The 26,867-nt window shown below is 33.9% G+C and overlaps 1 protein-coding gene across 1 annotated transcript in view; it reads left to right on the top strand.

Annotated features, from left to right (window-relative positions):
• Window positions 1-26,867, top strand: part of LOC129218240 (nephrin-like) — a 176,258-nt gene that overhangs the window by 93,573 nt on the left and 55,818 nt on the right. The window contains exons 3-4 of the mRNA XM_054852467.1: window positions 4,303-4,455; window positions 21,812-21,979. Of these exons, the coding sequence (XP_054708442.1) occupies window positions 4,303-4,455; window positions 21,812-21,979 (321 nt within the window). The remainder of the gene's footprint in view (window positions 1-4,302; window positions 4,456-21,811; window positions 21,980-26,867) is intronic.

Below are 26,867 nucleotides of genomic sequence, written 5' to 3'. Positions count from 1 at the left end.
AATTTGACCGGTAAAATATGTTATCCATGAAAGTTTTCCACGAAAATTTATAGTTATAATAAACCTGTAAAATAAAAATAATTAATGTTTTTCCATAAGATGTGCATTAAAAGGTTTGAAAAATCAAATATTTAATAAATTTCAAAGTTTGAAATACTAAACGAATAAGGTAATTAATAAATCTTAAGACTAGGAAATAATTTAACGTGAATTAATTTATAGATAATTTCTACTACGCACAACATAACTCCTTATCTCTGGAAAAGATATCTATCCAGAGACCAAAAATTGTATTTTAAGGTAAAAAATATTTTGAAGATATTTTTGATTTTGTAGCTCTTTACCCCCCCCCCCCCCACACACACAAAAAAAGAGGGAGAGAGAGATATTGAATTTAAATTATGTTTTACGCAATCACGAAGTGCGATAGAACTCTACTATTTGGGTATCTTGTTTTTACTAATGGCATTTATCGCAACCGTAATTTGAAATCCAGACGTCAAAATTCAAACGAATGCCAGGGACTGAATGCTGAGTCTTGGGTGCTGGATGTTGTGTGATGGATATTTGTTTCGCTTAAAAAGGATTGTGTAACGCCAAGAAGCTCGTGTATTAATAATTCGATTCCGAGTTTCATAACCGCCTGCATTATGAATATAGAAAAATAAATCAAAGGACGGACATCATTCAATGGTCAAATGAAAACAATAAGCCATTCGTGATTGATTGCTGAAAAAAGAAAAAAATCGTAAGAAGGTACTACAATCTCGCAAATTTTGGCTAAAATAGTCAAATAAATAAATAAATAAAAATAAATAAATATTGGATTTTTTTTTTTAAAGTAGGGTTATAAAGATGGTGGATTAATGTATTTGTCGACTTGATTCTCGTTTCAACCAAGAATTTGAGAGGCAATAGTTTGATTGGAACAAAACCAGGCACATCGTGCGGTGGCCCAAGCGAGTGCCCAAGCAGCTCTTATGTCCAACTGTCCTCTTAGTATTACTTATGCTTTTTATAACTGTTTGTAGAAAATCTGTTTTTTTCTGAGTAAAGTGTGATAATTCTAGTAACTGTCATGTTAAATAGAAAAATTTTTATGCAGCAACAACAAATATATTACACAATGAACTGATTAGTTACAAAAATACATTAGAAATGCATATTAGCAACATGTTAAGAAAACAAATAATGAATGAAACTGGGGTCGAAAATATGCAGCTTTGATAAAATGCTACTAAAATATCGCCAAGTTTAGAGTTTTTAGAAGCAAGTACTGAATTTAATTCTTCGTTCATTAGCAGCAAAAGCCAGAGCATGAGTGACAACGGGAGCGGGGGCGGGGGGGGGGGGGGGACCTCTGTGGCAAAGACTCCAACATTGAAATTTTTAGCGGTCTGCTGCTTTAAAGGCCTTTTCACCGCTTTTGGGGGTTAGAAACTCTTTTAATGTATTTGCATATTTTGATCAAAGCTCAGCACTTTGTGCTATCAGCCCTATTGGAGTAATAAATACTGGCCGAAAGCCATCGCCTATTACCATCGTGAAGACAAAAACATTCGTCATCAAAATGACAACAGCAAGCTGAAGCACGTTAAAAAAAGACCAAATAAAATTTTTAAATGGGTATGAAGAACTTAAAACTTCATCTTTTATCAAAAGGTTGCTTATAATTATTCGAAATCCCCCTCCCCCCTCAAAAAAAAAGCCAAGAAGACAGACCATTTTTTTCAAATCATTCGATTTAAAAAGAAATGCCTAACTTCTCGAATTTGGCTCAAAAAATTCCAATCTGGCAACCCTGCTTCCCCCATACATGGAACGGCTTGCTTGGTTTCTCATCATTGGGTAGGAGCGACACTGTGTTGTCATTGCAACACCTCTTCATTTCCTCTCGTGCATTGGTTGCAGTGTGGATTTCACTTTCTTTGCTTGGGGATGTCTTTTCCCGGGAAATCGGCATTTGAGCGACTAATAAATGTTTTTTTAACTTATTTTCAGTGAAAGTCAAGGTTCGAAAAATCTTATAATTCATACTTCCTGTCAGTTAAAAGTATACTAGTGAGAAATGAAAAAATATTTTCAGTATGCTCAAGCTCTGCTTGGTTTGCTTGGGTGACCCGCACGTCACTGAACAAAACGCTTTTGTTCAAAATATTTCGACCGGGAAATCTCATTTCTTAAATTTTCTTCTGCTTTGAGCAATTTTCTGTCCGAAGGTGAGCATTTGAATACTTAATATAAGCCGTCTACTTGAAAATTTGATGCGCTCTTAAAATCATTTTTTAACAAAGGTATTTGCTTCGGTGTCCTTCTTTGTGGGGCATGTGCGAAGAAAATTTTTTGATATATTATATTTTACGGGCATTTTTTGACTTTTTTTGTTGCAAGAAACGTCTACAGAAACAAGTCAAATGTCTCACTTTAAAAACCAATGACAGACAAAATTACTTTTTAGCAGCTAAAAATCTTGAAAGGTGAAAAAATTCTGCCTTTTTTTTGCATGAGGAATTAGTAAAAAGGTATTAATCAAATGAGAAATGCTCTTGACGTAACGCATCAAAATTGAAGATTAGCTTATCGACGAGAAATTTCATAGAAACGTTTTTCAGTGCCTTGCACAAATAGAATGCTTAAGAAAACTTCTTCACTTACGTATCAAACAAAGTTCCCTTTCATTCATCCTTTAATAATTTATAATTTTTTGTTATGCTGTGAGAATGTATGATCAATCAAAAATTAATTTAAACATTCTCTCTGAACAAACTTCGGAGAGTTTTTCGTGACATCTGTAGGTATGTATGTGTGTATGTATTTCTCATGTTTCAAGAATAGTTATTTTTATTAAGTTTCAATTTTGTATGTAGAACTTATAGAAACATCTAGTTCTCTGTTTTGAGTGCCTTTGGACGTTCCGAAAGATCTGGTGGTAAATCTATGATGATTTCAAGTCGTTGTACGTTTCAAGAAACTTTTCCCGGAACGTCGTCAAGTCTGTGTTTATAGTTAAATGAATATTACACGCCAATTAACGATTTATGGCAGCATCTCTTAATGCTCACCATTACTTAAAATTATATTTTAAATGCACTATCAAAGAAACTTTACGATCAATAATTTTTAGTTTTTAAAAAATGTATGGGATAAAACTGTCACATACGGAAGTAATGGGCTGTCGAGCAAATTTTCCGTTTGATAAAAATGTTATTAGAATGTAAAATATTTATTTTTAATTGTAAATCTCTCCTTTTATTCTCCTATTAAAAGAGGGAAAACAACTTGTTGCAAAAAATTTCTGTTTGAATGTACATGTTTTTACATGAAATACACCGCCAGCTCAGTCATTTCCAGTCGAGGACTGCAGTTTCGTGCTTATTAGCACTCATCAGCCCGGCATAGGAAAGTGACTGAGTACAAACTGGTAGCTAAAATAGAATTAGCACAGACCAGACGAATGACCGAAGCAATGGTTCGGTTCAACTCGAAAATTGATGGCAAGGCATGGTATATTCAGTAAATTACCGCTCATTAGCCAGGCCTAAAGCAGAAATACATGGAATACACCGCCAGCTCATTCATTTCCAGCCGAGGACTGTAGTTTCGTGCTTATTAGCACTCATCAGCCCGTCATAGGAAAGTGACTGAGCTGGAGATGGAAAACCTCTTAAGGACTCTTGACTTCCTTAAGAGGTTTTCCATCTCCTGCACAGTAACTTTTCTATGCCGGGCTGATGAGAACTAATAAGCATGAAACTGCAGTCCTCGGCTGGAAATGACTGATCTGGCGGGATATTTCATGTATTTCTGCTTTAGCCCTGGCTAATGGACGGTAATTTACTGAATATACATGTTTTTGATTTTAGTAGAGATTTAAAAAAAAACTGTAAGGAGAAAATTATTGCGTTTCTAATATTTTGTAGTTCAGATTAAGCACTTTTGTTTAGGATTTTATGTAATAATCGTCCTCTTTTATTTCAATATCGATTTTTTAAACTTATTCATAGGTGAATATTTACATTGGGCATTCTTTTGCTGTAACTAGTTTGTTTGGTTTGTTTCTGTAATTTTTATACTGTTTTGAAAAATAAATTGCTTGAATTCTTGCTTAGGAAAACATTAATAGTTAGAATTTATCTAAACACGATGCCAAATAGTTCAAAGACTATTAAATGTTGAAAGTTATCTGCTCAACTAAAATAGTTCAAATATTTATGTTATTAAATGACTAAGTTAAAGCTTTTGTTATTAGCTTACAGCACATTATCATTGTTTGGTTCAATTTATTTTTCTCTTTTACTGCAGTTCCCCCTCAAGCGTTGTCCATCAATGACTTGCCGGCTGCTAACAACATTGAAGTCCGCCAGGGCGACAAAGTGGTGCTCTACTGCAAAGCTGTCGGCAGCAAGCCTCCTACTCAACTCATCTGGTACAAAAACGACAAGGAAATATTTGACGGTCAGTTCACGATTCTTTTGCTCTCTTAAATTCTAAGGAAAAAAAAGGAAATTTTTTATTTACCTCTCTCAAACTGCAGTTCAAATAGTCAAGAATGTTTTCTTTACGATTTCCATGTTATATAGATGTTACCGTTAAAGTATAAAATGCAGTTATTTTATAGAATACCTAGTTATTCCATGAAATAACTGTCCATGTTACATGATCGTGTGTAACATGATCGTGTCCGTTAAAGTGTGTAAAATGTTATTAATTTGACACTTTAACTAGTTATTCGATGAAATAACTAGGTATTCTATAAATTAACTAATGAGAGACAGTTAATGTGTAAAACAAACAATTTATCTAAAATTAAATAACTATATATAGGTATTCTATAAATAAACTAATGATAGACAATTAAAATGAAAAACAAGCAATTTATCTAATTTATGCAGCGTATAAATGGTATTTATGGAAAAGTACCATAAAATCATTTGTTACAACAAGGATTACTAAAATGACACTTGGAATTACAAAGAACATTATTTCTAAAACAAAAATATTTTTTGTTGACATACTGGGTTTAACACGAACATTTTGGGGATAACAGGTGTGGGTGGTTAATGTATTTGTCGTGCAAGATATATGATATAGATTATTTTACACTTTCACGGGCTGCAGATCGTTATTCTATGAAATAACTAGTTAAACCATGAAATACAAGAGAGTTTTACACTTTAACGGACACGATCAGTTATTCCATAACATAACTGGGTATTCTATGAAATAACGGATTTCATACTTTAACGGTAACATAGACACTAAATTAAAGACTAACTTTAGAACGAACTTAAAAGAGCCGGATGTCTTTACATCCGGAAGCTCACAATTTTGTTTTGAAAAAGGGGTTTCTTGAATCCCCGAAACACGTGTCTGCGGTAATCTGCTACAAAACCTTAGTTATTTCCTGTCACTACTTATGTGATAAGTTCATATTCATTTTGAACACATGATTTATGAGCTAAAATCCCTTATTTGCATTACATTTCTAAGCAACACCGTTCACAAAGATGATTTATACACTTCAATGAAGTATATGTTTTTGCTAACAAATGCAAACTTCATTTTTGCTACTTATCATAGCAGAAATTAAATATTGTATTCAGGAAAATCTTAATTTTTAACTTTCTTTCCAGGTATGTTATTATTGAACAGTATTTAATAACTCCCTAACAACATCTGGTTTACTGCATTCAAAAGACATAAGGAGGCCCAAAAAAAGAGCTCTGATCGCCTGTTTCTTTTACACTGGTTCAGAGCAACATAAACTCTAAATAATTGAGCCGTTGCTCAGTATACGCAGAACTAGCATAATTCCATATTTATAGCTATATGAATTTAGAGAAACATAATCTTTAAATGAAGAAAAAACTATGTTTTTTGTGAAAGAATTTTAAGATACTAAAAAAAAGTTTAAACACTTCAACAGAATTTTTAAAATCATATTTTTGTTACATCGACAAAATGCTTGGAGCTCTTAAGGAAAAAAATACAAACCATAATTTATAATAAAATTCGTTCTGTATCGTCCTTACCCATATCTGCAAGGTAAAATGGGATTTATTAAATAGTAAAAACAGCTATTATTAAAAGCTCTTATAATCGTACCAATTTCAGAAAACTAATACTTAAAAATCTTAATAAAGTCTTTTCACTACATATTTTTCACAGCAACAAGACCTTCCCGACCTGCACCAAAAGTACTGTGTTTATTTCTCTCCCCACCATATTCTCGATTGTTTAGGGCTCTCCAAACAAGATCTTTATTCTAGCCCATTGCTAGTTATGGATGCTGTTAGAGCACACTCAATTATCATGGACTGAATCTAACACTGCTGATACAGAAGATTGGCAGCAACAACAGTATCTTAAGTTTTTACCGCTAAAAATCTTATTCTTCGTTAGTTCCTTTCGTTAGTTATTTTTCACTGGACATATAACTGTTTTAATATGACAGTGGGCTGACTTAAGACATGTTTGAAAGCCTGTTACGTTTAATTTGTTAGGTTAGCCAGCGAAAAAGGATTCACTTTTGTAATAGCGTGCATCTTGATTTGAAATACCATTTTACTTCTCACTTCCTTTCATCAGAAATGTTTCAAGCACAAAATACATAAATGATTCTTTTTTGTGCATAGTATGTATTTTCGTAGCTATATCAAGTTGGAAAAAACATTTACCTCTAATTTGCTACTACTACGAAGGAATCCTTTTTAGTCATAGAGATATAATTTCTCATCTAAAGTGTTCCCTCAGACTATTACCACCAACTTCCACTGATCTCGAAATAAAAGTGTTACGTCCTCCTTTAATAAACGTTCATAAATTGGCAAGGGAGAAAAATCAAAGAAAATAGTTTTGTAATTTTTCTTTCCAAATGGGCTGGTAGATATAGCAAGGCTGCCCGAAATGACTTCCTAGATAAAAATTGATAAATAACAATGCCAGTGGTATCATAGCGAATGGTTTTGGTACATCTGCCAAATGGATTAGCAGATATTTTCCCATTTTTCTCTTGATTTATCAAAACGATGAAACGTCGTTTTATTTTTGTCTCCTATCCACTAGCAATTTAAATCACCCTCTAGGACAGTTAAGGGCATCTAAATCATCATTTCAATGTTTCTCAATAGCTTGAGGGTTTTCTCTTATACATATCTTCACAAAAAATATATAAAAAAGGTTAAAACTAAACTAGATGAGGATAAAGGACAAACTAAGAAAGAATTGCAACACTACATTGTCAACCACTATCACCTACACACACACAAATATGAACTTTATTGTATGGGTAGTTCACGATGAATGCTCGAAATGAAAGCATGAGCTAAATTTTTGTAAAATACATACAAAAAGTGTGAATTACACCAAAATTTAATCTTCCAAAAAATAGGAAAAATCAATTTTACTCCAACTTACCTAACTTATAAAAATACTAATTGTAGGTGATGTCATCAAAAAATCTCAATGTGGGGGTAATTTTATTAAAGTGCGATAGTTTACTTCAATAATAAAACAAGAGACATTTTAAAATGGGCTCTTTATGGTTCTTTTTTTTTCAGGTTGATAGTAAGTGCACACATTAAATCATTCACAGAGAAATGATAGTAAATATACATCTTTTATACCATATGTAATTTTTTTATCTTCAGAGAAAAGTAATAATTGAACTATTGTAGTTATAAAACTTTGATAAATTTTCATTTTAGTTTAAATTACGCGGGCTTTTCATTCGGAGTTAGATTTATGTTATTTTATTTTTCACTTTTTTATGAATATGATTGAAATGCAGAAATTCTCCTTAGGTTACAAAATTGATATTTCATAGTTGACATTAGTGAACTATGAAATTGTAAAGATAGTTATACAGCTTTCTGTAACAATGGTTGAATTAGAATGTTCATTCTACCTCAATAAAATTATTACATATATCACGGTGTTAATTGCATTATCATCCCTGCGCAATTTATCGAAACTGCGCAAACACCGAGTGGAAATTCCTCTTCAAATTGCAACAGTTTTCCCTAAAGATGAAAATGATCTAATTGCGCATCACGTTAGCTCAAAATAACTCGATAACTCATAAATGTCTGGCTTCTCTAGAATTGGCCATCAAAACATCCAGTACCATAATTTACGGCGCCACCAACGGCTAGCGTGTCAGTTCCATGAATAATCAAGTAGCCGCCAGATACAACATGGTAGACTGGTTGAGAATTAACATTCAAGCCTCCTCACTTCCTACCATTTAAATGGGGCTCAAGAAATGCAATTCGTAGAACTGAGATTAGATACATTTTACGAGAATGCGCTTGCGTGAATGTTAAACTAATTCCTTTCGATAAAATCCTTTGCGACTTTTGTAGTTCCGTTCTACAGTGTGTACCGTTTCACGGTAGTAAGACCGTTACGTATAGATCCGACATAAAAAGGTTGTCAATGCTTTTTTTAAATCAAAACTATAATAAACTTTCTCATCACATCAACAAATGTTATATCTAATATCAGTTCAAATAGCAGTATTCCTTCTGTATATATGGCGTGGTACTATCAATACATTTAGCAACATTTTTCAACTGTAGAGGTGTGATATCGATGAGAGATGTTTTTAAACATAAATGTTTGAAATTAAAACATCGATATCGATAAACTGACCAAAAGGCATTAATGTTTTGAAAGATTGAGAATTTTTTTTTTTTTTTTTTGATTCCATGTACAAACATCAGTTACCTCTGATTGAAAGTTTGTATGAGAGAAGTGAATAAATTTGACATTGGAAATATTTTATAACTCAGTATATGACCAATAAAATAAAAATTAAAAAAAAAACTAATTTGAATTCTGAATTTTGAATTCAAATTATGTTTTTCGCTATCATGAGTTTCGGCAGGACCCTACTCATTGGAGTTATTTGCTTCTAGAAACGGCTTCTGTCCCCTCAAGCCTGCCTCTCCTCCTGGGCGGTTACGTGTGTATAGTTCTGTGTGTGTGTGTGCAGGCAGGTGTGTGTCTAGACGTGCGTGGGTGCATGGGTAGGCTAGGCTTGTGTGTATGCACGAAAGGCGTGAGTTTAAGTGTGTAAAGGGGGTTGTGTGTGTGCTAGCGTGTATGTGTGTCAGTGTGTATATGTGCAAAGGCGCGCGCGTGTGTGTGAGAGTATATATCAGGGGTGATTGTGAGTTCATCAAAAAATACCTGAAAGTTTCAAAGCGAGAACTAAGGGAAGGGGGGGGGGTAATCTTTGACCCCTATTACTTAAGTGCACCTTTGCCATAGTATTAAATAGTTCTGAGTCAAAATATTGTGGGAATATTATTTGATTAAATTTTTAATGGGTTACAAAGTTACTTTTGAGCTGGTGTTATACAAATTATCTTGACATTTGTCCATCTTAAGGGATAGGTGTTTATCTTAAGGCTCTTGCAGGTATATTTGATGAGTATTATATAATAAAAAAAAATTGCGCAGGTAGGGAGATAAAAGCATAACAAAAAAAGACGTAATTCTGGTATTTTTGGACCTAAAAATACCGGAAATACGTAAGAAAATACCGGAAATTCGGTAAAATACCGGAGCACAATCACCCCTGATATATGAGCGCGCTTGTGTGTAGGACATGCACGCCGCCGGATTCCGGGGAACAGTGGTCAGGACCAGAGGAAGGGCGCTTGCGGAGGCCGATGGGCGGTGGCGCTGCAGAGGTCCTGGTCCAATCTGAAAAAGGAACCCGAACATCAAGGACGGTCAAGTGAAAACAATTAGCAATCGTGATTGCTCAATAAAAATAGTAATGATTTTAGAAAATACGTTTAAATTAGAAAACGCAAAAGAAGAGTTGAGTTACAAAATATTGATTGGACACATATTATTAAAACACTGATACAAAGTAGCTCAAAAATTTCAGGATGACATTTTATTTTTCAGCGGAATTATATCAAATCCGAAAATCATAGACATATTTATAGTTCTTTATAAATATGTGCAACTTATTGTGTGGTATGTACTAAGTATGTATAGATGTTCATATTTTTAAAATAATGCATGGTTAAACACCTGAAGTAATTAAAGGCTAAACATTTACTATTTAAACTTTGCACGATTTTACAGAAAATGAGAGAGTTAAAGTTACTTAGTTAACTTTCCCTCAGAAAATACTGTTAAATCATAAGTAAAATAAATAAATAAATAAATAGCATTAATTAAAAATGTATAATTGGCCTATCGCCTTTTACTCGGTATCGTTAGACAGCCCTCCGAACTGCAGCAGTTTCGTGAACCTCTCTGCTTTTGCTAACCAGATAATAGACAATTGCTTTCCTCTGATGACTTTTCATCGAAAAGCTTACACTTCTTTGCATTGGAAATAGTGTTCCTTGTAACACCGAAACCGAAACACGTGCCTGTAGCAATTAGCAATTTTTGTGCTTTAAAACCTTGTTTAACTGACTTATTCAATTTTTAAGCACAAATGTATTTATTCGTTACATAATTGTAGTTTAGCAGGTATTGTATCAATGGCATACGTTTTTATACGTTTTTAATGACCTAAACTGCATGACTTTTGGAAGTGCTCTACAAACTGTTTCTGTAATCTGTACTAATTAAGGTAAACACTCCAGTAATGGCCAGTGTTTCAGTAGTGACCACTTCAAGGTTTATATTTGGTCTCCCAATGGATTCAAAATTGCACCAAGCGTGCAGGAGGTATTAAGCATTCCATTGAAAGCCTGGAATCCTCTTTTTCAAATATAAGTTTTGGAGTGGCAATTACTGAAGCATTACTAAGCACTGATCACTACTGGCGAGTTTGCCTTATTTGGTCTGTAAGTAAATGCTCTATTAAAAAAAAAAAGTTTAACACTTCTGAAATTAAGTCAAAGAATAGAAAATACTTTCCAATTACATGCATGTCACAATCATTTGTCGAAGTCACAATAATTACTTTAACGATTTCTTACTCTCTAGAACTTTTTTTTTAATTGCTCCCGTACGATGCAAATAACGGATAATTAAATAGCGTCACATCCAGTAGTACAACTGAATGGTGCACTTTGGGCGCAGTGAATGCTATGAGATTGACTTTAATGAAAAATAGAGGAGCTTTTTGCAAGGTGAACAATTGTTTTTTTTTTTTTTGTCAATATGAAAGGAATAAAATGTAGAATATTAATTACAATTATAGCAAGTCAAAAAGATTTAAAACGAGCTTGCAGTTAGCAGCTTGCTATATCTGGAAGCATTGTAGTTCAGTTTATTAAAAATAGTAGTTTTGAATCACTGGATCTGATTCATTCAGTACGTCAAAGCTCCAACGATACTGTTGAGTGTAGTAAGAAAATACAGCTATTTTATAATTGAAGCTAATTTCTGAATGCATATTTGAATCTCAAAATAACCTAGCACTTTTTAAAGTGTTGAAGGTAGTCTTTGCGTTTAAATGTCTTGTTAAACTATGCTTAACTTTTTAATTACTCGTTGCACTGTACTGTTGATAATGCAACAATATTTAACTCTTACCTACTCGAAATATTTATACCTGACTAGAATTATTAGGTGAGTAGATTCTACACTTTTACTGCGCAATCTGCTTTTTATGCCATTTATCTTTTTGCAGTCACCGTCGACTATACCTTTTTCCACTATGAGCTTTTCACTTACAGTCCTCAATACTACCGCCTTCATTGGGTACTTAAAAGAATTTGGTAGTGTAATAATTACTTAAATCAATATCTACATTTCAACACACCAATTTTTATATATCTACTAGCTGCGTGCCAGGCGTTGCACGGGCTACTTAAAAAATGAAAGAGATGTCCAATTGATGTTTTTGTATTACTTTGATATCAGTTTCTAAAGCGCTAAGGAGTAAATAAATACGCGTAATGCAAGGTTTGCAAAACACCAGTAGAGCATATTTTTGTCAAAAATCTCTTTAACGTTAATCATAGTTATCAATGATACAAGTTATGAGTATTTTCAATTAGCACAAAAGATGAAAATATATGCATTATCAACTATAATCTGTGCTCACGTTAAAATGAATTACATCTGATAGACTATATCTGAACTATTTTATGTACAATTACAATCACCTTTTTACATAGAATGACACATACTTTTTGGTTGATTACACGAAACTAAAGCACCAAGACTAAATAACTACCAATAAGCATTAATTTAATACCAAGTCATCAGATTCCAATTTAGCTTTAGTTAAAATCCTTAAAAACAATCTTTTTTGTTCAACTCTGTTTCACAAAGAAATCCAAACAATCTTAATTTAACATGTTCTTTTAACGATATAAACTGTATTTTAAAAATAGAAACAGGAAGGAAAAAGAGAGTTATTACAATTCGAAAACTCACCCATGTGACAGGAAAAAGTCCAACAAAATAAACATAATTAGTTGCACATCCTAAGTGTACCAAAATATGAGGCCGGTGAATGATAAACTTACACTACAGTCAATAAACATAGCGAAATAAACAACTTTCATATGCTGAAAACAGTTACGAACGTTGAATGTAAAAAATAAAAAATGGACAGACGATAAAATAAAGGCTATATCCGAATAGGGCAACCAATTTTAAATTAATTTAAAATGAAATTCTAGATGGAAACGTTGTTTTAAGATTTGTACAGCAGCCAAAAAAAATCTCTTTTAAAACAATTATTAGAATTTTACTTGCTCACGCATATACAAAATGGCAATAGGAAAGAAATAAAAATTCCTGAATAAAGTTATGTTAATTAGCGTTTTAATTAATATCTCCGCTAATTAATATCGCACAATTACGAGATTGGTCCTATTGTTTTCTTTGGAAAATTTCGAATTGATCGGTATCTCGCTTGACTCTCGATTTGCAGTGGTTCTCGAGAAGATAGCTCTTCAGACAGACAGACAGATGCGAACAGATTTTAATATTATAGTGGATTTTTGAATTTGTTCATCTTAATCTATCTCTACATTTATCACTCCATATTTTATATTAATTTCAAGAAAGCATTTCCTACACCTGTCTATCTACCTATATCTATCTCTGGATGTCTCTATTTATTTATCTTCATATTTATCTTTTGTATTTATCTGTCTATCTATCTGTGTATTACCTGTCTCAACAAGAGTGAAAATATTTGACTGTTTCAACATTATTGGGCCACTATGCAATAGCATAACTCGAAAAAATGTAAATGTTTCTTACTTGAGCTAAATTGTTGGAGAAAATTTCATTGTTGCAAATTCTCAACAATTAGAAGACCAAGTAAAACTGAGTCTCGCTATTTACATTAACACAACAACACAGTCATTAGTTTGACTGTATGCGATAATACAGAGGTGCGAAAATTATTAGACTTAAGGAGCGGAAAAAAGGAAAATCGAGTATTCCGGTACAATAATAATCTCTAGAACCTTTCTAAAAGCTTAACTATGTTTTTCTATAATAGTCAAGGTACTAGACAGTATTTCCCCGAAAAATTTCCCTTTTGACTTGAGTTTCCCCTCTCTGGCAACACTGAATTTTATTTGATAGCACCCGCCATTATATTCAGTTGCTGTTTCTAAAACTGTTTCTGCAGCTATGAGTGGTGTGAAGTATTTTTTGGTGTGCTTTTGCACTAGGACTATCAAAAACACAAGTTTGTAAGTGATTTTGTGTCGGTGACACTGGTTTCAGGAACAGGTTTAGTGTTTGTTCTTACGTTTTCCCCTTCGAACATCGACTTTGGTGGATTTTGTGAAATTATCAATCCTGCCTGACCTGCCCTGCCACGCGAGAAAGCACAGGTTATGTATAGGATAGATCAAAATATCTTTTTACAAAGAGAAATTGCAAAAAAAAAAAAAAAAACTTAATATGTCCCAAAAAATATTAGCAGAATCAATGTTTCTGTCAAGGAAAACATAATAGTAGTCTCAAGAAGGGAAAATGTGGCAGAAAACGCAAAATGTCTCCAAAGATGGAAAGAAAACTTATTCGGATGGTCAAGGCCAACAGAAGAGCAAGGACTTTGTTAACAGTCTGAAGCAATATGGTGTGGAAGTGGATCATCATCGGTCCGGCGACGACTTATCGCCAATGAGATGCCTGCTCGAAGGCCACACAGGAAGACCAAAAAAGCCAAAATCACCCCAGCTATGGCAAAGAAAATGATTCAGTGGTCACTTGAACATGTTTTGAACATCTTTGGATCACTGATTTCTTTTCTTTGCCATAGCTGGGGTGATAATGGCTTTTTTGGTCTTTCTGCGTGGCCTTCAATCAGGCATCCCATTGGCGATAAGTCGTCGTCGAACCAATGATGGGACTACCTCCACACAATAATGATTTAAACTGTTACCAAAGTCTTTACTAGTTGCCTTTCTGTTGGCCTTGACCATCCGTATAAGTTTTCTTTCCATCCTTGGAGATCTTTTTCGTCTTCTGCCACATTTTCCCAGTCTCCTTGGGACAACTGGTATTAGTACGGTGCAAATAGACCGAAAAAAGGTCTAACCTCAACATCCAAAGTAAAAGTTTCCCGTCAACCCCAAAATGTTGTGTACTGTCCACATATTGTTTGGTAAAAAGTTACACCGTTTTCAGCGTCGGGTTTTGGGGGGAGGGGGGGAGAAGTTGGTAAATTAGTAGTTTTTACCAGTTTTTCCGAAATATTTAAAAAACAATGGCGTTTAGCGCGAAAAGTGCCATATACAAAATAATCTACACTAAATTACGAACAAAATGGTCCTAAACATTATTTTGTAAGTGCACGATTTTAGAGTTAGGGCGGGTGTAAAAGTAGAAAATTTTCGCATTTTTTTAGATTTTTCGGAAAAAAAAATCACTATCACTCTGAAAAAATTCACTATCACTCAGGAAACTAATTTTTTGTATGAGGAGTGTTTTGTAAAAGCAAATTGCGATTTATGGTGCCGGTGGTATGCTTGTGATTAGCCCTTGAAGGAACGACAACCTCACCACCTACTCAAGGGGCTCTACTTTTAAGGGGAAAAAAGCATTCATGGACCGTGGTTATATAAATCTGCGGCACGGAGAAACCCAAACTTTCTCTAGACAATGCCGCAATAAGAATGAATATATTTTAAACATAGATGATTTTAAATTATAAAAATTCATAACAATTATGATTTATAGTTATATCATTTTTAATAACATTTTTATAAGTGCTGCTTTTGAAGTTTTTTCTTTAGAAAATAGGCTTTTTTGCCTGTATATTGCAACTATATTTTATCAAACTTTTTGACGTTCGTAAACTGAGTTCAATACTAATATTTAATAAAAATGTAGAACGTTGAATGCGACATATTGTGATGCAAAGTATTCACCAGTATTCAGTCCTCTTCAAGCATACCACCGTCCTCTTCTAGATCTTTGTCTATGATATAAGTGCCCCTGTTATTACTTCCTAGACCTGAACAATTACTGTACATGCTTGAGCAGTTTAGACCATTACTTCTGCACTTGCCCAGTTATGGACGCATTCGGCTTTTTAAACGCGCACTATGAGGGAAAGTAATTCCTTGGGAGTTGCAGAAGGCATTGTTGTAATTGATTAAAGTGAAAAAAACCAACGTAAATAAAGCACAAATATTGAAGAAAATACAGCATATAACTATTTCAAGGCTACAATGGAGTTTCTTCATCGGTGCAAAAAGCTCACCAGCACAACCAGAAGTTGCGAGAAAACTGACAGCAACCAAATGACACCGGTATTTATACCAAAGAGGGCCAACTAATAAGATTGTTGTAATTGGTCTCAGGTATTCCCAATCTTCTTTCACCCCCCACTGGAGGTAAATTCTTTTTTTCATCCAGCCGCTGCTGAACCTGGTGGTAGGTTCTATATGAATGCTGCCTGGTAGCTGTTGAAGTGAGGGTAAGCCAACTTGTGTGTGTGTGAACAATGAATGTATGGGCTGCTTTGCAATAGCCTGCAAGTAACACTGGTAGCGAAAGCTATCTAGATCTTCAGTATTCTTTGCTCCAAACATCGCAAGAAAGAAATACTTTTCTGCGCACACCTTCTCCTGCTGATTGTCTTTCTTCGGTACCACCATTTTCAATTTGTTTTCTGATGGTGTGTGAACATTCAACAAGACTAGTAAGTTCATGTCATCACCGATCACACAAGCTTCAACTCCATTCTTAGCTTTATTAATCGCTGTTAAAACTATAAATAAGTCATCGTCACCCGATGCTTGATGAACTGTGCAACCGCCTCTTTGCAAGTACATTGTCAGGAGGGAAATAATGCACATTTTTTACTTAGAAATTCACTTTGGTTGATAGTTACATCGATTGAGTCTTCAACTTCGACTTCAATGTTAGTGGTAGAACGTGATCTACGTAATTGTTCTTCATCTTTTGTGGTTCCTTGCTCGTATTCATCAAAAACAAGTTGCTGGCCTATAATGAGCAATTACGTAATTTATGTATTGCTCGCAAATCTGTCTGAAAGTAGCTGGGAGACGTCAGAAAACACGATGAAGAAGGTGATGTTCATCAATGATGTAGGAAACTTTTTCTAAATAAGGGGTGATCGATGATTCATTTGAATCTGGAACCAAGGGTGGAGGATATGCACATAATTCAAATTAAAATACAGGCGAGCCCGCTTATTAGAATATCGGTTAAAAGAATATCCAGCTTAATATAATACATTTTCAATGTACCAAACCAATGTAATGTGTTATTTTTATCCCGGTTTTTGGAATATCCCGCTTATTAGAATATTTTTTCGTGGCAAAAACAGTATTTCTTAAAGTCTCTCATATTTTCTTACAGTGCACACCATCCGATGTGAGAGAGTATTAGGCAGTGGTGCACGTGGACTCAAGTAAAATTTTCTGAAGGCAGTGTGAAATTTTCTGAAACTATGAGGAAGCTCGACCCTTCTCCCTCCCCAGTAAAAACTCTTCAAATTATGCATACAAAAATCATTTAAATCATAGATAAAAATTATTTTTCAAGTTTTTTTTTATTTTTTAAAATAATTTTTCCGTTTTAGAATGTGTTGTCAACCAAAAAATGTCGGAAATTTCTGAAATTTCGGATCACAAACACCCCTGGTATTAGGGTTCACACATACAGTGGTGTTGCTAATTGTCATAGACTTGGTAATAGAGGCTAGAGACTGAACAGCTAACTTTCTTTTCTAGTCTATCTCTGAATGTTTTGTTTTCAATCTTTTTTGAAGCTAGTAGTCTAACTTCAAGTGCTTTATCACAGTTCACGCAAATTGCAGAAAACCGGTTCTCGTTCCCAGTATTTCTACATTTCTAACTCCATGTGGTGCCTCTTAGTTTCTTTTAGACTAGAATACGATTGTACAATATTACTTTTTAATAAAATTGTTTAGTTATTTCTGTTTACGGAGGAGTTAGAATTGCATTTTCCAAAAATTCTTTAAAATGCGAAAATTTTCTACTTTTACACCCGCCGTAACTCTGGAATCGTTCACTCGACAAAATAATGCTTAGAACCATTTTGTTCGTAATTTAGTGTAGATTATTTTGTATATTACACTTTTCGGGCTAAACGCCATAGTTTTTTAAATATTTCCAAAAAACTGGTAAAAACTACTAATTTACCAACTTCTCCCCCCCCTCCCCCCGAAACCCGACGCTGAAAACGGTGTAACTTTTTACCAAACAATATGGGGACAGTATACAACAATTTGGAGTGTACGGGAAACTTTTACTTTGGATGTTGGGGTTCATGTCTAATTGCACTGTACTATATGTTTTCTTTGACAGAAACATTGATTCCGTTGAAAGAGTTTTGGGAAATATTAAGTTCTTTCGCAATATCTCTTTGTGAAAAGGTATATTGGTTCATCATACACATAACCAGTTTTCTTGCGGTGTGAGAGGTCATGTAGATTAATAATTTCACAAAATTCACTAAAATCGTGTTCGGAGGGAAAACGTGAAAACGAAATCTAAAACTGTTCCCTGAAACCAGTGTACGACACAAAAACATTAACTAACTTTTTATTTTAATGGTCCTAGTGCAGAAACACACGAGAAAATACCTCAAATACCTCACAGCTGCAGAAAGTTTTAGAAACAAATATAGATCATAATGGCGGTTGTTAGTATAGAAGACTCAGTGTTGCCTGGTAATGGAAAGTCAAGTAAAACGGAAAATTTCGTAAAGAAATATTTTAGTAATTTGAATAGTACTTTGAATATTCTGGAAAAACGTAACTCGGATTTTAGAAAGGATCTAGAGGTTGGTTTTAAATCGGAATATATTCGATTGTCCTGTTTTTCGCGCCTTGAGTCTAATAAGTTTCACACCTCTGTAAGTCACGCTTTTATTACTCGTAATTTGTGGCTAATCTACTCCAACTATTTATACCTAGTGACTTATTTCACTTTTCAAATGACTTTCTATTTTCGTCATTGTTATTCCGCGCGCATTTGGGTTTTTCTATTTACGATGATTGTCGTGATCGGAATGGAGTTGAGCGAATGTTCAGCACCCGTCGCTCAACGCTGAGGGCGGTGTCTTGTAAAGTTATTAGCATGACGCGCTTCGCCCATGACATTGCAATCTACTTTCGAGTTCAGCTTTAGGAAAAACTTCACGTATTTTTAACGGAATTGTCTCCTTCTGAAAAACATTAGCAAAATTTTTCGTCTTCATTTCACAAAATGTGTTTTCAAATGCATTATGCTAAAAATGTGATAGTTAAATTGCTTTGCGTTTGATGTTTTTTAAAAGGAATATCGCATTTTCTGTATTTTTGCAAACTGTTAACCATTTGTATAACTAAAAATATGCAAGTAAAGTTAGATGAAAATAATAATGTTTTGTTTTGAGGGAAGCGAAAAAGAAATGCGCTTGGATTTTATGATGATTAATATTTTTTCACCATGTAACACAAGAAAATCTGTTAGTATCGTATTCGAAAAATAGAGATCCTCAGCATACTGCGTGTGAAGTAAATTAATTAATAATTTTTTTAAAAATATTTTTAGAAATCTGCAATATCCTCTTAGTTTAATGCTTCAGGATTTTATTCTGGAAACTAAGATCTTAAAATTTTTTGGTTGACAAATTATAATTGCTTCCGATGTAACAAGTTTCCGATGAAACAAGAAAAAAAAATCATAATGTTTTTTCGAGGCCTGAAAATGTTCTGACATTTATCTAGCATGGAAAGGCGACACGTTCTTAGTTAATAATCTGAAGTTGTTTTAGGCTTCTATAACAGCGAGACGTTTAAAGAACTCTCTTATTTGCATGCATGTTTCTTACTCCACATACGCAAATAAACTACGATTTTACGATAGTACATATTGCAAAGTGATTATGTTATCTTAGAAGCAACATTTTTTTGTTTTGTTCTTTATTAATATTTTCGCAAAAATGTACCTATATTATTTCCCAAAAGTGTTTTTCTGTGAGACCGCCATAACTCTCTTAATACTTTATCAAGCTTTATATGTAAGGGATTATTTTAAAGATGTTACCTCCGCTTTCGGGGAAAAATATAGAAAAAACGTTTTTGCGGATTTGTCGAAAAAAACCCCCCGATTTATTCTGTTTTTCATTATGCATTATTTCAATGCTATTCAAAAATATTTTACCAAAGTAGAAGTTATAGATTTTAATTGCATTTGTTGATTTACTACGTATTGCTTTAAAGCATACCAAGTTAGAGCATCGTGCTAATAACTCAAAGGTCATGGTATGGATTCTCTCATGCCAAAAAATATAGTTTTTGAACGACTAATTTTCCTCCATGAGTATTCAACATGTTATCGGCAGGATTCTAAATCCCAGTTGTGTTGTTGCATTAAAATCAGAAAAACAAAAACTTTTATTTTATCATGAAAAATCGCAGTGTCATATCTATTACATCTAAAAGATGTTTTTTGTGAGTGCGCCATAACTTACTCAGTACTTCATCAAAGTTCAAAAGTAAGACATCATTTTACAGATCAGACAAGTACTATTTTTTTGTTATTCAAAAATTACGTATAAGCGACGAGGTTTTCAATTCCCTCTGTTGAGCATGAATGCTTCGCACGGGTCAGCCAAAACGCATAAAGAATTTCAAATCTCATTATTTATACCAAAACAATGCTTAAGATAAGGGGAAAATGCTCATGCTCCAAAAAGGAAATTTCACACAATTATTTTCTATTTGTAACAACTCATATAATTTAAAATACATAACACAGTTATTGCAAAAAACCATTGTGTGCTTTGTGTAAGGGTATCATATAAATCAAGTAAAACCTAACTAAAGGATACGTTAAACTACTACCAGAGGTACAAGGAGAACATTTCAAAACATATTTCACTGACAAACATATGGAAGTATAATTAGATCATTAAATCGTAAGGACAAATTTTGTAAAACTCTTAAAAGTATAACTGATCATTGCAAGGTCTCTCACTTTCTCACACATACATAAACATATCTCTGCGAAAATGTAAATGAATGAGTTATTTTTACTATGCATTCATGTTATGATGTTTTCGTTCTGTTTTTGAGTTGAAGCACCTAGATGCACCGGGGTATATAAGTGACAAAAGGAAAAAAAAAATTTCGACAGCAAGTACAAATGGTAGAATTAGCCATTATTTGATTTGGCGCAAGAAGTGGTGATAGTATCAACGGTAGATGTTGCTATTTAGCATCACATGACTTCCTTTTACTCCAATTTAATGACATTTCCCCATTACTGGCAATTTTAATGTGATTCAATAGTTTACTCTCTAAATATCACCAACAGTGGCCAAATTGAAACAGATTTTTAAAAAAAATCACCAAATTTGTCTTCAAATTGGCGACCAAATGACTGGCGATATGTCGCCAAGTGTCAGCCAAATTATAACACCACTTGAGTTTGCATCGAAATTAACAATGATTCCCCCCCAAAAATGGGCAAAAGACCCCTTTAGAAACACCCGAATGTAACCAAAAGGGAGGTGCACAACAAAACCCCACTAGGAGTCTACGTAACAAATTTCAACTTTCTAGGACTTACCGTTCTTGAGTTATGCGACATACATACGCACATCCGCACATACATACGTACATACAGACGTCACGAGAAAATTCATTGTAATTAACTCGGGAATCGTCATTATGGATATTTCGCGTGTCTATATACGTTCTTAGGTACTTATACACGTGTGGTAGAGTCGAAAAAAAAAAAAAAAACTGAATATTCATTCGGGGGTGAGTAACATGGAAATTAAGGTCGATATTTGAGTGAAAATTTTTCGCGAATACAATGCTTCCTTTTTTGTGAAAGGAAGTAAAAAACAATAAAAGCCTACATAAGATTTGAACTTAATACACGTGTCTTTCAAAACCCACAAAAGTCTCCACTTATATCCGTATTCTTCTCCATTGCACTATTTGTCTTTTTAACTTATTGATGTTTGTTCTTAATCATGTTATAAATGAAGCTGAATATATAAATACCTTTGCGCATGGAACGTAAAATAAGAAGTAACGACGTATAATTGCTCAAAATTGCAGATTACTGCAGACACGCGTTTCGGGGTTACCGAAGTTATTGGTAAAGTTTAATGAGTACCTTTGTGCGTAAAAAATAAAACGAGAATTAGCAACGTATAACTGCAGAAAATTTCAGATTACTGCAGACACGTGTTTCAGGGTTAAACGGAAACCATTTTTCAATGCAAAACAAGTGAGCTTATTAATGGAAAGACACTCATCTTTTAAGTGAAAAAATCTAAAAATCTGAAATTTTGTGCAATTATACTTTATCATTTCGTATTTTACATCTCATTAATGATTGAAAATCACTTTTTTTAATAGAGGATGCCCAAATGTCATTTGATGAAGATAAGCAGCGACGTTACACGACGACAAGTTCCGTCACACTGTACCCAGGAGTGGACGACAATGGCGCCATCTATTCATGCGAGGCGAGGCACCCAGCTCTTGAAAGATACTTGCGATGTTCTGTTGCCATCAATGTATTGCGTGAGTTCATGTTTTAAAATAATTTCTAGTTCCCATCATTACATTTTGCTATTTAAAAGTCTTGTTATTCTTGTTACATGGATAATGCAAGGATGCTTGTTATGCTTTTATAAGCATAAATTATTTGAGGCATATTGTGTAAACTGTAAACTCTACAACGTGGATTTATTCTTAAAATTTTTCAAACATCCATTTAGTGGGACAATATTTAATATTGATATATTTTAATTACATTTTTCAAAGTTCAAGAAGTTTTATGTCCATTGCTCCTCAATAGCAAAACTCACTTTTTTGGCTTTTTCTCTTATTTGACAATCGTTTGACGCATTATAGCTTATTTAAAGGCTCTTGTGCAAAAAAAAAAACATTTTTGGGTTTATTTGAATCAGTTTCAGTTCTTCATGCTTAATATTTCCTTCTATGTCCATCGGTTGAACAATATACATCATGTCGAATACTTGCAAAAAAATGCTGTTGAGCGCATAATCAACATGGAATGTGTGGGATAGAAAGAATACTTTCATACACGAGCACTTGAGCACATGAACCCATTTTTCCAGACAATGAGGAAAAAAGTCAAGACTGACGGACTGCTCTTTGAACTTCAGTTAACATTAAGAAAAGGAACTTCGATGCGCTCATTACAACGCTATGTCGAAAACGATGAGTTCGCGAAAACACCTAAAACCTGTGAGTTAAATACTAAAATAATAATAAAAAATAAATAAATAAAGCGAAAATATCGAACCGAGTAATTAATAAAAATAGGTATTAAGCTATTCCAAAAAGTATCTTATATAATTAAAAACTGAGCGTATGTATCTATGACCAAGCTACTCCTCCCGAACGCCAGTGAACGGACCATCGAACCAGGTATCGATGGATTCATAATCTTCCCGCCTTTATGTTTGGCTATTTAACATAATCCTCCGATAACAATTAGCGTAGATATCGATTAAAAATCAATAATTATTATACTTAGATTTCGTTATAAAATTCCTATTTTTGGAAGGCTTTCCTCCAATAAAATTTTTATTCAGTGCTTCAACACAACTTTCTGTAACAGTACTTTTATTCGGAACTCCAGCGCTCGAATACGCTACCTTGCGGTGATTTACAAAACTGCAAATGAAACTAGAACATTGCCACGTTGCGTTCCACGTTTGTCTGTTGACGTAAACACAGGCAGTTTGTTCTGAGTATTTATTAACGCAATCGATGTGTCTTAGTTTGCTTTCAGCTACAGAAATTAATTCGTCCCTTAGTAGTATTCTCGAGCTTCTCAAAATAATGTTAGTTTTCATTATTTCCTTAATAATTGGTGAAAGCGAAAATTCTGGATTAACAAACTTGGATAACGTTATACAAGGTAAAAAATTTTATTGTTTTGTATGAATTTGTAAGAATATGGGTTTTTTTTAATCTTAAATTAATTAAACTTACCATATTTTACAGCAGCATTTAGTTGGAATGGACAGTATGCAAAATATTTTCTTGAATATATTATCGTAGAACAAAATGAATAACCGAGAAAGAATTTACTTTATTCCTTTTATTTTCAGCTGAAAGGTTTCGCCAAATTTGTTTAGGGTTATAATTTTAGTATAGTGCGAGCAAAGTAGCCTTGGCGAGATTTCGCGTTTTTAGTTAAACCATTTTTAATTTTTATCATGAGTGGAATAAAATGGTAGTAAGATTACAGAATTCCATAAGTGAAAGGAAATAATGGTCAATCAACTGAAAAGAAAACTACCACCCTATATCCGTGAGAATTTTGTTGATGATTTGCATAACATGACACAATTAAATCGTAACTCAGAAATTAGAAAAATCGAAACAGAAAATTTTTAAATGAACCGATTCGGGAATTTGAGAGAAATAACTCAGCTACAAATGGAAAAAAAAAAAAGCGCTAGCCAAGCAAGGCAAAAAAGTATCATCTTCTTTCGATAACAATTTGTAATGTCACATTGAATTTTCTAGCGTTAATTGTTATTCTTGTCAGGCCACAATTATTATTTAGTTTTATCAAGAATTGATAAATATCGAATTCAACATCGTGGAAATAGCTGCTTAGAACTACGAACTACGTAATTTGCATTAATCTTTGACGTTTAGTAATGCTTCTTGAATTCTCATTTCTTTCTACGTGGGCCAGAATATCCACAAGACTTTGAAAATTAATTTAAAAATAATAAAGCGAAAAAATGATACGTACGAACAAAAATCACAACACTTTTAGCATTTTCTTCGTTACCATGTGCGTTTGTTTTAGTTTTCAATTCCGCCATTAGACAGTGACTTCAGTGCCCCCTATAGTTCGTTGGAGTTGCGAATTGAAATTTGTAGCGTAAAGAAAATCATTGAGAAGAAAGATCTGTTGCCATTTTTTCTCTCGAATATGAACAAAAAATTCTGGGTTTTGTTTTGAGGTTTTTCTTGTAATCGCGGGATTTAAAATGTTTGCTTTTTGGTTATTTTTCCGCAATCTGCCGCACAATTTTGCTGATTATATATTTTTCTTTTTGGTTCAAGCCTGATTGTTGAACCCGCGTCACTTGACATAACTTTAATTTTCGGAGTGGACCGTGCAAAGCCGGGCGACGCAGCTAGTACAGTAATAAAAAAATAGTTTGCTTCATAGCAACGATAATAAACAGAGTTTATTTTAGATGAATCCAAAAAATTCAAACTGTAAATTTTATTTACAACATTTAAAGCTAATTAAAATAACTAATCGTGAATTATTTACATTATTTAAACAAAGCTACTACGTTAAATTGTTACAGATTGTAAACAATATCTCGGATTGTTGAAATACTTCGCAACTAAATATCCTATGAATGCTACAATCGCAATTTCAACTAAACTTGAAGCTATAGTTTGCAACCAAGGTTTTCTGATACAGTCGATTCCCGCTACAAAGCGATTCAAGTTACGCGAAACGACTATAGCGCGAATTTTTCACAAGAAACGAATTTTAGATTTGATGCCAATTCCTCGTCCACAAAACAAATTTTTTGGGAAGGAAGCATCGGATTTGTTACTGACTACTCAATACTAATTTCGTGAATGTTATTACATCCCTTTAGCATCACTGACAGCGAAAGTTCCCACATCAAACTAGTCTACACATCGCATTGTTAGTGCATTAAATAACCACTCAGCATCTTTCATTTGTTTTGTTTCTTCATTCTAAATATTAAAGTTAATAAAACATAATGGCACCTTAGTGCGCTGTTCCATCTAAAGTTTGTAAAGATGGGAAGTAAAAAAAAAATTCTGACAAAAAAAAAAGTTTAAGATTCGTGATATGCTTAAACAACTACAAAACGTTGACGGTAGCGCGACAATAAGTATGAGTAAATCCTTCATACGCACAATTAAAAGTCAAAACAAAAAAGGATATCCGTAAAAGTTCAGAACTTAGTTTCAATATTGAAACTTGCAGAGTCTAAGCAAAGTAAGCATTATGAAAATGGAAGCTGATCTTGTATTTTGGATTAAAGAGATCACGGAGAGAGGCTGTTGCCATAAATGGAAACGTTATAACAGAAAAGGCGAAGCAACCGTATTTTAAAATGTATCAGATAAGATTAATGATCTGATCATGGAGCGTAAATCATCATCATCTTCATTTTTTAACTTAAATATTATTACTAACATAACATTATTGCTGTATCCACTGTACAGTACTATTATAGTGCAACATTTTATCATTACTACACACTGTGCGTACCGTGTTGTTTTATTTTATGTCTTTCCCTCCCATCGATCATTCATTTTGTTCATCTTGAAGTACTTTATGTTGAATTAAACAGCTTTTTTATTTTTTTTAATGCAGTAAAAGTTTAGTTCTTTATACAAGAAACTATAATGTATAATTGAGGGATGCTTTAAAGCAGTTTGAGGGGTGTTTCAGATGTCTAAAAGAATTTGTATGTTTCTAAAAAATTTTTATCATGGGACGCGGGAGCGTCCCGCCCCGCCAAGGAAACCAAACGTCAGCAACCAACAGAAGCAAATCCACCGCCAAAGACGAAAGAAAATAAAAGCGACCAGGAACAAGATTACACGACAGAACAAGTTGGGGTTTTTTGGGTTTTTCACCCCTCTGTATCTCAGCCCCATGGAGACCCCCGGAGTTGATTTTTGGTACACTCAATCTCTAATGGCCCCTAACGCCGTAAACCAAAATACAATCCCCTGGACCATCAGGGGGAGGAGGTATTAAAGTTATAAAATCGCTGTTCAAAAAAGTTTTCACTTTCTTTGACAGGTCTACAGCCCAGATGAAAAAAGGAATCAAGCTGAAATTTCGCACACACATTCCTTGTGCCCATCTGATGTGCCTTTTGTGCCATTTAACTCCCCTCCCCTTCCTCCCTCGCTTTTACCCCCCAAATTGTACCTTCCCGGGGTCCTATCACAGCCCCCCAGGGGCTACGGTAATGATTTTTTGTATACATATTTTTGGGGGGCCATTGAGTACATATACAAAAATTCAACAACCAGGGACATCATGGGCCGGAGTAATTGAAGTTTGAAAATCACTAATTTTCCCTGAATTCTTATGTACTTACTCTTAGCTCATAAGGTTTGTTTATCTCGGACTGCAATTGGCAAGGTTAGAACAGATCTAACAGTTATTCCAAAGTTGTCTTAGGAAGTGAAATTCATTCAAGACTAAAACATATCCAATAGTTGCAACTAGACGTTAAATCACGGATATCTCAAATTTGCCACAGCGACTGCGCATGCGCGCAGACTTAGCTCATTGGGCTTTTTGTTTTCAGATTCTATGTTGCTTGTTTATACTTAAGCAGAGAAACAAATTAATGAATGAGATTAGAATGCTGTTCTCCCCCCCCCCCCCAAAGTTTTGCCG

The sequence above is a fragment of the Uloborus diversus genome, chromosome 1 (genome assembly GCF_026930045.1).
Source record: "Uloborus diversus isolate 005 chromosome 1, Udiv.v.3.1, whole genome shotgun sequence".
In the NCBI taxonomy this organism is placed as follows: Eukaryota; Metazoa; Arthropoda; class Arachnida; order Araneae; family Uloboridae; genus Uloborus; species Uloborus diversus.
Note: the sequence above shows the minus strand (reverse complement) of the source record. Positions and strands in the feature narration are given on the sequence as shown.